This window comes from Macaca nemestrina, chromosome 10 (genome assembly GCF_043159975.1).
Source record: "Macaca nemestrina isolate mMacNem1 chromosome 10, mMacNem.hap1, whole genome shotgun sequence".
In the NCBI taxonomy this organism is placed as follows: Eukaryota; Metazoa; Chordata; class Mammalia; order Primates; family Cercopithecidae; genus Macaca; species Macaca nemestrina.
The window spans coordinates 142,211,825-142,224,872 of record NC_092134.1 but is presented as its reverse complement, the minus strand read 5'-3'; the positions used below and the strand labels follow the sequence as shown (position 1 = coordinate 142,224,872).

Genomic DNA, 13,048 nt, shown 5'->3' with positions numbered 1-13,048 from the left:
TGAGTTCTGGAGATTGGTTGTACAACAGCATGAATATACTCAACACTATTGAACTGTAGACTTAAAATGATTAAGATAGCAAATTTTATGTCTGTATATTTTACTATTAAATTTTAAAAAATTTATATGGATGAATAAAGCTATTCTAACATTAAACAAAAAGAGAAGAGAAAATGGGAGAACCCTGCCCTGTGATACATGAAAATGTAGATACGTAACCAAACGAAACCAAACAATACACCTCAGAACAGTGCGGTAACTAGCACAGGAAGGAGCAGGTAGTGAAAAGAACAGGGAGTGTGAAATCAGAAACATTTATGTGGAGAGGGAGTCAGTCATAAACTAGTGCAAAATTAAGCAAGCATGAGAAAACTGACATACCATGTAGAGAATAAAGTTGGCCACCTACTTCATTCTAGATGGAAACAGTGAACTCTAGATTGATTAAAGACCTCAGTGTTAAAGAGAAACTACAAAGCTAATCAATGAAAATGTTTAGTAGGTATATATTGGGGTAAGAGAGCTTAAATGATTCTATCAAATTTAAGCATTTCTCTTCAAGAAAGAAAACCATTGGCAAAGCCAACATATGAGACTGGGAGAAGAGTTTTTTTTAGAGCCTCTTAAAATAGTAAGGATTCAGATAAAGAATAAAAAAGAGATGCTTGAGGCCAGGCGTGGTTTCTCATGCCTGTAATCCCAGCACTTTGGGAGGCCGAAGTGGGCGGATCATTAGGCCAAGAGATCAACACCATTCTGACCAATATGGTGAAACCCCATCTCTACTAAAAATAAAAAAATTAGCTGGGTGTGGTGGCACGCGCCTATAGTCCCAGCTACTCAGGAGGCTGAGGCAGGAGAAGCGCTTGAACTTGGGAGGCAGAGGTTGCAGTGAGCTGAGATCATACCACTGCACTCCAGCCTGGCGACAGAGCGAGACTCAGTCTCCAAACAAAAAACAAAAACAAAAAAACGTGAAAATCATTAAGAAATAGAGACTAGGCCGGGCGCGGTGGCTCAAGCCTGTAATCCCAGCACTTTGGGAGGCCGAGATGGGCGGATCACAAGGTCAGGAGATCGAGACCATCCTGGCTAACATGGTGAAACCCCGTCTCTACTAAAAATACAAAAAACTAGCCGGGCGAGGTGGCGGGCGCCTGTAGTCCCAGCTACTCGGGAGGCTGAGGCAGGAGAATGGCGTAAACCCGGGAGGTGGAGCTTGCAGTGAGCCGAGATCCAGCCACTGCACTCCAGCCTGGGCGACAGAGCGAGACTCTGTCTCAAAAAAAAAAAAAAAAAAAAAAAGAAATAGAGACTATAGGGAGAGGGAAGGATTTGAATAGACAGTTAACAGATAAACTTAAGTGGTTAACAACTATGCCATGATATCGTCGCTTTCACTAGTAAATAAATGCAAATTTCAAAGATGATGAAATATTCTATTTTGTTCATCAAATTGATAAAAATTAGAATATGAGATAACATTCAGTGCCTGTGAGGATTTGGGCAAACCGTAACACAAATGATGTAGGTGGTTTCAGTAATCCCATTCCTTGGTATATTTCCCAGAGAAAGTTTCCTGCTGGTCCACAAAAGGACATGTATAAGGATGTTCACCACAGGATTATTTGTGGTAACAAGGAATTAAAAGCAGCGTAAGTGGTCATTACTAGGGGGTGGGATAAATAAAAGTATTGTGGATATGTACCATGGAATACTGTACAAAAGTCAAAAGCAGTGATGCAGAAGCATGTATACATTAGACCATGGATAGATACAAGTACTATCCATGTTTCCCTTTTTTTTTTGAGACAGAGTTTTGCTCTTGTTGCCCAGGCTTGAGTGCAATGGCGTGGTCTCGACTCACTTTATAGTGCTTGTTATATGAGTAGTATATTGTTTAAAAAACAGCATCCATCCTGTTTTTTAAAAGTAAAAACAGGTTGAGGTATATAGCATTAATATAAATTGAAAAACATGTATGAATATAAAAATCACCCTCTGTGTTTCTAAGATACATATTCAGGAACATATTAAAATGTATTAGAATAGCTGCATATTGAAGGAGGGTATGGGTATTGGACATAAATGGAAAAATAGTAAAACGAAACGAGTAGAACTTTACCTGGATCAACGATAACGCATGGACAGCAGATAGACGCTGGTCCTAAATGAGATAGGGATCTGAAGCCAAGACCTCTGCATACATCTAGTACTCTCCTGAGAAAGGTTGGACGAGAAAAAAATTCCTCCTACCAGTATTAGTGGCAATATGAGAGACTGACTGATTCTCTTGGGCTTTGATTTTGTGGAGAAAGGTCTCTCATCATGCAGGTTTGAGTTTTAATAGACATAACTGCTCTGAAGGGACATTCTTTCAACTTAGTACATGTAGATTCCCACAGATAAAAGCATTGCTTAGAATGAATTTACAATTCCACATTAGTCCATCACTTGTGGATTGTGATCTCCCCTGAACCAATAACGGGAGTAGGAACAAATGGAGCGATCAGACGCTTAGGAACGTTGGATAATAGAGCGAGACCATACGTTAAATGATTAAAGGATGGACTAGGAGGCATGGGAGCACCCTCCAGAGGGATAATCAGATATAACTTGTTGGATGTTGTTTCATGACTGTTGAGAGCAAAAGCTGAAGTAGCACTAGGTATTTAATTTTTATTTCCTTAATTTTTAATTTTTATAGAGACAGAACCTCCTTATGTTGCCCATGCTGGTCTTCAGCTCCTGGGCTCAAGCGATCCTCCCAACTCCGCCTCCATTAGTGTTGTGATTGTAGGTGTGAGTCACCGTGCCCAGCTAGCACTAGCTGTTTAGTATAGTGTCTTTGAATCTTGGCTCTGCCACTTGCTGTATGAGTGTATACTTTTTTGCCTCAGTTTTCTCATCTGTGAGAAGAATAATAGCCTTACCTCTTAATGTTGTGAGAATTAAATGTTAATGTATGTATATAGTAACACTCAGTAAATATTAGCTGTTATAATTAATGAATGCATAAAGGAATGATTTAAAACATGAGGAAAAAACAAAGGCACTGTGTATAAAACCAACCGGGTTATAAAATATCAAAACAGGATTTTAGACATGAAATATATAGTAACTAAAGTGGAAAACTCAGTATATTAGTTTAATTGCAGATTATAGAGAGCTGCAGGAACAGTTAGTGAATTAGAACATAGATCTGATGAGATATTACCCAGCAAACAATAGGAAAGATAGGAAGACAAATTATTAAAAAGAACTCTATGGAAATTGAGCCCAACTTATATCTGTAGGAGTTTCAGGAGAGGATAAAGAGGCAATCTTAAAAGAGAGAATTGCTGAGAATTTTTCTGATTTTGGTGATAGGAATGGATCCTTCAATTCAGGAACAAATTATTCTTGAGCAGGAAAATATCTACACCTACATACAACATAGTGGAACCATAGGTAACCTGATCTTAAAAACTGCCAGGTAGACCGGACATGGTGGCTCACACCTGTAATCCCAGTACTTTGGGAGGTCAAGGTAGAAGGATCACTTGTGACCAGGAGTTTGAGACCAGCCTGGGCAACATAGTGAGACCGTGTCTCCACAAACAACAACAACAACAAGAAAAAACGAACCCGGCATGGTGGTGTGTACGTGTAGTCCTGGCTACTCAGAAGTCTGAGGCAAGAGTATCCCTTGAGCCTAAGGGCTTCAGGGCAGTAGTGAGCTATGATGGTGCCACTGCACTGCAGTTTGGGCAGTAGAGCGAGACGCTGTCTCTAAAAAAGGAAACAAACAACCTGCTAGGGAGAAAAAATACGTTACCTACTAAGGATTAACAATTAGTCCAACATCAGACTTTTCAGTTACGACAACAGTAGTGAGAATATGGTAGTGTAAAATCTTCAAAGTTTAGTGAAAAACATTGGCAACGCAGAATTCTGTACCAAGCTGAACTCTCACCATTCTTCAGTAAAGAGAGAAGAAAGACTTTTTCTTTCAGATTAATACAAATGAGAGTTGACTACCCAGGATCCCTATGGAAAGTACTGTTAAAAGATGTATGTTAGAAAGAAGGGAAGAATGAGATGCAAGAAAAAAACAGGAGACAAAAAGGCATTAATGTAATAGGAAAAAATAATCTAATGTCAATATAATAGTATGGCATAGACCTTACAGTAATAATGCCTTTAAAGCCAAAACTCGCAAGTCAACTGAGGTTTATTCGGTAAAGGTGAAGAATTTCAGAGAAAGGTCACAAAAGGAAGAGCTTGTCTGTTGCTTCTCCTTGTTGATATAATGTTGCTAAATAATAGAACAGGTGGAATTCTGCATCTAGATTGTTTCTACCTGTCAAGAGCACAGGAATGAAATAAAGGAATATATATTTCAACAGTGGCAAAATGAAAATGAAGCTCAAGGTGTGTGAAGACAGAAATTGTAAGAAAGCATAAAGAAAGACCTCTGCAGTGGCCGGGCAGAGTGACTCATGCCTGTCATTCCAGCACTTCGGAAGGCTGAGACAGGAGGATCACTTGAGCCCAGGAGGGTTTTCACATAGAGAAAGCTGTAAGGAATTCTCCCTTTCTGGGAGGGTTTTCACATAGAGTTATAAGGCTTTGCTGATCTTCGTTCTGATACCAGAATGAGGAAGTGTTACGTTATGTGTTGGCTTAAAGGGGTCACACACAGTAGGTTGGCTGACTGCCATGCTGTATCAGGTTTCCAGAGGCCAAGAATTTCTTGGGCTGCATACCTGATACCACTTATTGCAGTATACTTGTATAGCCAATACTGTGTCATCTTTGCTATGAATTTTCAAGCGAAAGTGAGTGAAGGTATCAACATTAATTTTTCAGAATATAAATTTGCGAAATGTCTTTTTTTTTTTAAACTGGGTACTGTGGAATGACTCATTTCTACCTTGACTATTTTGATATCTGAGCTTTTCATCTTTTTGTTAAGTGTGGGGCATCAAACAGAGCTCAATGCAGTTTGTTGAAATAGTGCTCTAAAAAGTTTACTTCTGTCTGGTCTGTAATGCTGTCAGTCCATGGCTCAGTGCCCTTCACCTGGCATTCAGCCTTCTGTCTAGGTGGGGACAATGGGAAATGCAGTCATAAGATATATCGTTTAGAGTGGATTTGAGCAAGTCACTTAATTAGTTTGGGCCTTGATTTTTCTCAGCTTTAAAGTTGGGAGTTTAATTTCAGTTATTTAACTCTTTAAAAAATTTTATGAAATACTGCAGAATACAGGAAAAATGTAGAAAATATAATAGCAGTCAGATTTAACATACATTAAAAAGTTCTTAAAAATGTCTTTTTCTAAACGAATCAGTGGAAGATGTGGTTTAAATAAAAATTATTAGAATTTTAGGTTTTTAGAACTCGTTTGGGGCCAGGAATAAAGATGTGGAAGCTGTGGAGATGGTGGTTAAAGCCATAGAATTGGGTTAGTTTCTCCAGAGGAGGTTCCATGCAGTGAGTGAGATGTGAGGAGGGGAAATGACAGAGGATGGAGAACACTGAAAAGATGTGATCACAGAGTTAGAAAGGGAAAGTGTCATGTTGGCAAAGCCAAGAGAGGAATGATAGGAAACAAGCCACATTTCCATGCAACTAATTATTACTACTAATGTGCCTTTAGATAGATCTGTTTCTTGATTTAAAACAAACGAAAGTTAAGGTAGGTTGAGAGACTTAATTGTTTTCTTTTGAGATGGAGTCTGGCTCTGTAGCCCAGGCTGGAGTGCAGTGGTCGGATCTCAGCTCACTGCAAGCTTCGCTTCCTGGGTTCATGCCATTCTCCTGCCTCAGCCTCCCGAGTAGCTGGGACTACAGGCGCCCGCCACCATGCTTGGCTTTTTTTTTTGTATTTTTAGTAGAGATGGGGTTTCACCATGTTAGCCAGGATGGTCTCCATCTCCTGACCTCATGATCTGCCCGCCTTGGCCTCCCAAAGTGCTGGGATTACAGGCGTGAGCCACCACGCCGGGCCAGAATTAATTGTTTTTTGATCAGAAGTGAAAGGCCAAAACAGTAGGGTAGCCATTTTCTGTTCACTTCCACTGGTAGAGAAAACCTTGTGGACAAAAGCCTTCTGTTTTTATTGAAGTTGGCATGACCTGTTTGCCACAGACAACCTTGGCAAGTTGGGTGAATGCTATTCCTCCAGCTCCACCGATGTGAATAAACAGGTTTGATTCCTCCTGCCAGGATTGGTGTTAGGGTGATGACTGTGTGTCCTGCTGGTCTTCGAGGGGTTTTCCTGAATATGTTTTTTGTGGTTTGTAAAATATGGACCTCACGCAAAATTATACTACAAATTTAGTTCACTCCAAACCACAAGATCAGTGTAGAATTCAGAGCAATTAATCTAGTAGTGGCAAAGTGGTTTGCGTGGCGGTTTTTATCTCAAATCTCCAGACCAGCGTATTTGAATTCTGTACTGCACGAAAAAGCAGACTAAGAAAGAGTGTACACAGGTGATTTGAATTGAATACTTAGTAAAGAAAAGATCATTTAGTAATTAGGGGTATGGACTTGGGCAGTTTCTGTGTCTAATGTTTATAATATGAAATATTTTTGGTATCAAAGCTTGTGTTTCCAGCCACACTTATGCTAAAGGTTGGTATGTTTATAACAAGAGTTCTTATTCTTCACCTTTTTCAGTCACTGATTCATACTTGACCCTCTCTCAGTGCCATGAGGGTGTTTATGTCAGGTCAGCATTGGCACGTTTCCAGGTCCGTTAACGGAACCGTGGATCCAGTATGAAGCGCAGCTTGGGCATCTGGGTACCTTGCATAAAGAAGCGGCAATGTGGGGTCTCACAAATGTTGTCTTATGTGGTATTGGTACCATCAGAATGAAAAACACTTAGAAGTGATGAGGGATGTTTTCCTACATACAGGTCCATGGCCTGCAGAGGGAATGGCTTTTTTTCTGAAATTAATGCTTAGAGGAACTGAGACACAGGAAAATTAGGTTTGAGACTTTAGGTTTGAATGCCTTAGCTTTTCACCTTTATAATAAGAATTTAATTATGTGTTTAGGGGATGTAGGATAAAATAATTTTTTTTTTTTTTTTAAATTGAGACGGAGTTTCGCTGTTGTTGCCCAGGCTGGAGTGCAGTGGCACAATCTTGGCTCACTGCAAGCTCCGCCTCCTGGGGTCAAGTGATTCTCCTACTTCAGCCTCCTGAGTAGCTGGGAATACAGGCATGCACCACCACGCCTGACTAATTTTTTTGTATTTTTAGTAGAGATGGGATTTTACATAGTTGACCGGGCTGGTCTTGAACTGCTGACCTCAGTGATCCGCTCACCTCGGCGTCCCAAAGTGCTGGGATTACAGGCATGAGCCACCACGCCCGGCCAGTTTTTTTTTTTTAATGAGTTGCTTTGTTTTTTGCTTTTGGTTAGAGGTAGTAGAATAATGTATAGTATACAAAATACAGATTAACGTGTAGTAATTAGATACAAATGATTATGTGATTTATTTATTTTTCAAATTTCTGACATGTATACTTTTCTAAGGCGTTGACTTCCTTAACTGTGTAGAAGGGTCACCAGATTCGGTAAGCGCCTTTACCATCACTGATGGCCTGTAATGGGTTCAGCTAATAGGAACCAAATCTGATACTGTCAAATAGGATTAGTAGCGACACTGACTGGCTTGAGCTGCGCCTGAGTGCCAGTGGATAAGGGTCCATGGGTTCTTTGGCATCTTGAACAGTCTGGTTGCTGAATTTCATATTCCACTAAGGTCTTTACTCTGTGGTTGCAGTCCTTTTCTTTTAAAGGAATCAATATTCAGTCTGTTCTGACACTTCCCTTTTGGACCTTTTTTGTTTGCGTGGTGGAGTGTTGTGATTTTTACTCTCTTAGCAAATTTCAGCTCTATAATACAGCATTATTAATTACACGCTGCTGTATGTTAGATCCCCAGAACTTACTCATTTCATAACTGAGGGTTTGCACGCTTTGATCAGCGTCTCCCCATTCCTCTCCCTGTTCCTATCCCCAGCCCCTGGTAACCACCATTCTATTCTGTTTATTTGAGTTCAACTTTTTTTAGATTCCATATGTAAGTGAGATCATACCATAACCTGTGTTATTTCTGATTTCAGTTTTCATTGAACGCTTTTTGTCCTTATTATGAGTTGTGTTTTTCTGCTTCTTTGCATGTCTGGTGAGTTTGGATTGGATGCCAAGCATTGTGAGTTTTACCTTGTTGGGTGCTAGGCATTTTGTATTCCTGTAAATATTACTGAACTTTGTTTTGTGATGTGGGTAAAATACTTGGAAATAGTTTCATTCTTTTGGGTCTTTCATTTAAGCTTTGTTAGATGGTACCAAAATTGCATTTATTCTAAAGCTAGTCTTATGCACCCCCTGCTTGGTTATAAGCCAGATATTAAAGAGATTTGCAAAAACTTAAAACAATTATATTCTTCTTACTGTTTTAGGGGGAACATACAGGTTTTTGAAATTTTTTTTTTTTTTTTTTTTTGAGACGGGGTCTCGCTCTGTCGCCCAGGCTGGAGTGCAGTGGCCGGATCTCAGCTCACTGCAAGCTCCGCCTCCCGCGTTCACGCCATTCTCCTGCCTCAGCCTCCCGAGTAGCTGGGACTACAGGTGCCCACAACCGCGCCCGGCTAATTTTTTGTATTTTTAGTAGAGACGGGGTTTCACCGTGGTCTCGATCTCCTGACCTTGTGATCCGCCCGCCTCGGCCTCCCAAAGTGCTGGGATTACAGGCGTGAGCCACCGTGACCGGCCGAGGTTTTTGAAATTAAAATGTTACTTTAAGTATAGAAATATTGGTAAGTTCTGTATGATAATGTTACTAAGTTCTATAAGAGGAAAAAAAGTGTTAAATTGTATAACAAAATACCCTGGGAAAGGATGAGGGTGACAGCACTTGTCTGTTGGGGGATTGGAACATATTTATTAAATGGCAGCATAGGAAGAGGGTCTTGAAAGATGTGTTCAACAGGCAGAATTGTTTGTAAGTGATAGGGGTTAAGGATATTACAAGCATAGGACAAGATGAACAATGACAAGAAAGGATGGTATTTATTCAGAGAATGGCAGTACTGCTGGAACAGAGAGCCACTGGAAGTGGGGCAAAGGGGCATATGGCAAAGGTTAGGCAGTGCGGGTACATTGGGCCCATCTGACCATGGAGGGCCTCGAATTCCCTGCTGGGCTCCTGTGGGTTAGGGTGGTATTAGAAAATTAGTGGTTAAGAATGTGGGATCTGGAGGCAAGACCGCTTGATCTTAAATCTCTGCTCTGCTGCTTATTTGTAGCTGTGAGATCTTGGGCCTGCTGTCTTCTCTAAGGCCCAGTTTCCCACATTGCTATGAGAGAGAGTGAAATTTTCCACAGGGAGAATGCAAGGGAGGAAAATACGATACCTGAGAACTGTGAGGATTTTAATGTATATACAGTAGTCCTCCCTTAACTGCTTTTTTGCTTTCCTTGGTTTCTGTTACCTGTGGTCAACTGTGGTCTGAAAATATTAAATGGAAAATTCCAGAAAGGAACAGCTTACAGATTTTAAATTTATGCTTTTTTTTCTAAGTAGTGTGATGAAATCTTGTGCCATTCTGCTCTATTCCACCCTGGAGGTGAATCTTCCTTGTGTCCAGTGTATCCATGTATCCACACTACCTGCCCCTTAGTCACTTAGTAGCTGTCTCGGTTATTAGATCGACCGTTGCAGTATCTCAGTACTTGTGTTCACATAACCCTTATTTTATTTAATAATGACCCCAAAGCACAAGAGTAATGATGCTGGCATACTGTTAAAATTGTTCTATTTTGTTACTAGTTATTGTTGTTAATCTCTTACTGTGACTAATTTGTAAATTAAATTTTATTATGTAATAGGTATATATATAGAGGAAAAACAGAGTGTGTGTAGCGTTTGATACTGTCTGTGGTTTCAGGCATCCACTGGGGGTCTTGGATTATATTCCTTGATGATAAGGGGGGATTACTGTATATGGTGACAAAAATACACATGAACACATACAGGAAGGCCCAGAAGACTGTTTAATTCAGAAATAAAGTAGTAAAGTAAAACAGGTATGATTTTCTTTTTTTAAGGAGTTGATATGAGACTGAAATCATTGCTTAAGCTGGGAGGAAAACAAAACAAAACAAAAAACAGAATAGAGACGAATGACAGAACAAGAAGGTATGATAGATCAGAGGTAATGCTGTGGACAAACGGTAGATTTAGTAGGTGTAGGAGAAAGAAAAGGATAGTATTTGTGATTCAGAAAAAGATTTTTTAGAGTTTGAAAGTTCTCAGGTAGATCTTTCCAGATTATAATTAGATTAACTGTGTATATTTATTAAAGTAGAATAGAGGTAAATTACAGATGAAGGAGTCTTTTGAAGGAGCACGGTGGAACTTGTGGTGAATAACTACAAATGGGAGCTCGAACAATTGTTCTTTACTTTCTGACTTGGTGAGATTGGTTGCATAGAAGTAGTTGGTAGAGGCCGGGTGCGGTGGCTCACGTCTGTAATCCCAGCAGTTTGGGAGGCCAAGGTGGGCAGATCCACGAGGACAGCAGATCGAGACCATCCTGGCTAACACGGTGAAACCCCATCTCTACTAAAAATACAAAAAATTAGCCGGACGCGGTGGCGGGTGTCTGTAGTCCCAGCTGCTCGGGAGGCTGAGGCAGGAGAATGGCGTGAACCCGGGAGGCGGAGCTTGCAGTGAGCTGAGATCGCGCCACTGCACTTCAGCCTGGGCGACAGAGCGAGACTCCGTCTCAGAAATAAAAATAAAAATAAAAGAAGTAGTTGGTAGAAATGTAGTTTAGCAGAGTGAAATATGGCTTATCTGCATGTTTTTCCTTTCCAGTATGGTCCAGCATAATTTGTAAGTACTTACAGTAGTAGCAAGTACTTATTATAGCAATCTCCAGTGAGACTAGTCTTGTTAAGAAATTTTCCATACTCCTTAACTGAGCAGGAAGTACCACCATACACACAGTATTGGTTCTCAGATACCTTGTAGTTTAGATACACTACACATTGGATATTGCTTACCTAAAATGCATGGGACTGGGGGTGTTTCAGAGTTTGAGTTTGGGAATATTTGCCTTACACTTATGCTTACTGGTTGAGCATTCTTAATCCGAAAATCCAAAATGTTCCATTGAACATTTCCTTTAAGTGTCATGTCAGTGCTGAAAAAGTTCTGGAGTTTGGAGCATTTTGGATTTTGGATTTTCAGATTTTGGGATGGTCAACCTGTATTAGATCTTCCTGAGTGCTTTGATGTACCCTAAATATGAAACATTATTTATATTTTCTTTGTGGTTTAATCCACGTTCAGATAGGAAAAATAAGATAAGACAAGTTAAAGATGAGAGACCATAGAACCATACTTGATTTCTTAGATTTGCACTATTCTCTGTGGTAGCCACCAGCCATTTGTGGCTATTAAGTACTTGCAATGTGGCTAGCCCAAATCGAGATGTGATATAAAGGTGAAATATACATTAACTATCAAAGAGTTAGTATGAAAAAATATAAAATAGTTCATTAATAGTTTTTTGTATGGATTATATGTTTGAAATGACAATAATGAAAAAAGAATGTAAAACAGCTTATTAACAATTTTCGGCTTGAAAATATGACTCACTATTTTCCTGGTGAACAGCCCTGAATCTTAGATAAAAGAAATCCACTTCCTTCTTTTCCTGTAATCAAATGTTTAACTATTTGTTATTAATCCTTGGGTGGAAAAGCAAAAAGCAAATTTGGTGTGCGAATATGTATGGGGTGCTAAAAGCTTAATAAAATTTTCTGTGAATGGATTTTAAAATAAATGTCATTAGATTTCTTGTTATTTTAAAGTTATATCTAATGAAAGGCATTAAACTTCAGGGATAAAGGTAACTAGTTACCAAACTTTTTAGCTGGTTAGTCTTGCCATCTAAAAGTAGACCTTTGCTTTTGTACTAGTTACCAAACTTTTCAGCTGGTTAGTCTTGCCATCTAAAAGTAGGCCTTTGCTTTTGTACTAGTCACCAAACTTTTTAGCTGGTTAGTCTTGCCATCTAAAAGTAGGCCTCTGCTCTTGCTTCGTATGGATATCTAAGTGCATTATGGGGTTGTTTTTCATAAACGCTTCATAGCCTGTGGCTAGATTGTATTATCTGAGATAGCCAGTGTTATGCTTGGTGATGCTTTTTTTCCCTTTTCCTAGTTTTAGATTTTCTAAAGCAGTGTAGCTTCATTTGGGAACTTGTTAGAAATACTCATTTTGAACCCCAATGCTGTTGAATCAGAAACGATGGACTTGATTTAGGCCTCCAGATGATTCTGATGCACATGAAGTTTCAGAAACAGAGTCGTAGAGGTTCCGTTGTGTAATGGTGAGTACGCTGGACTCTGAATCCAGAGAAACATAGACGTAGATGATACTTACTTTTATAGAGTAACAAAACTCAACCTCTTTATAACCTTTATAACATATCTATTTGAAAGGAATTACATTCTTTTCTTTTTAATTCATCACTTGTAAAACTCTTACATTCTTAGGTGGATGCTCTCCGGTTGCGTTTGGAAGAGAAGGAAACCATGTTGAATAAAAAGACGAAGCAGATTCAGGATATGGCCGAAGAGAAGGGGACGCAAGCTGGGGAGATCCACGACCTCAAGGACATGTTGGATGTGAAGGAGCGGAAGGTTAACGTTCTTCAGAAGAAGGTAGGGTGCAGGTCTTCTGAGTTCAGTGGGCCATTCCTCATACGTCCTCACTCCTACCACTAAGTTATATCTAAATGCTGTCAGAGTTTCTTGCTCATTCTTCAATTTATGTTTTTGTGGTTAGTAATTTGGAACTGTTGCTGCAGTAGTAGGTAGATTGTTAAGATTGCTGTTTCATATTCAGTTTTTAAAAATTTAAACACGGTTAGTATCTTCCAGTAGTGCTTTTCATGCTGTTTCTCAAAAGTGCCTTGTAAATTGCCAAAGTGTTTGAACTGACATTCTTTTTCCCCTTCTGTCTTTTATT

General features: G+C 39.6%; 1 protein-coding gene across 9 annotated transcripts in view; it reads left to right on the top strand.

Moving 5' to 3' along the window:
• The window catches only part of LOC105484242 (ELKS/RAB6-interacting/CAST family member 1), a 541,895-nt gene that overhangs the window by 131,501 nt on the left and 397,346 nt on the right, over positions 1-13,048 (top strand). For all 9 annotated transcript variants that reach the window (XM_071070649.1, XM_071070651.1, XM_071070652.1 and 6 more), the window contains one exon: positions 12,574-12,741. In XM_071070649.1, coding sequence (XP_070926750.1) covers positions 12,574-12,741 — 168 coding nt within the window. The remainder of the gene's footprint in view (positions 1-12,573; positions 12,742-13,048) is intronic.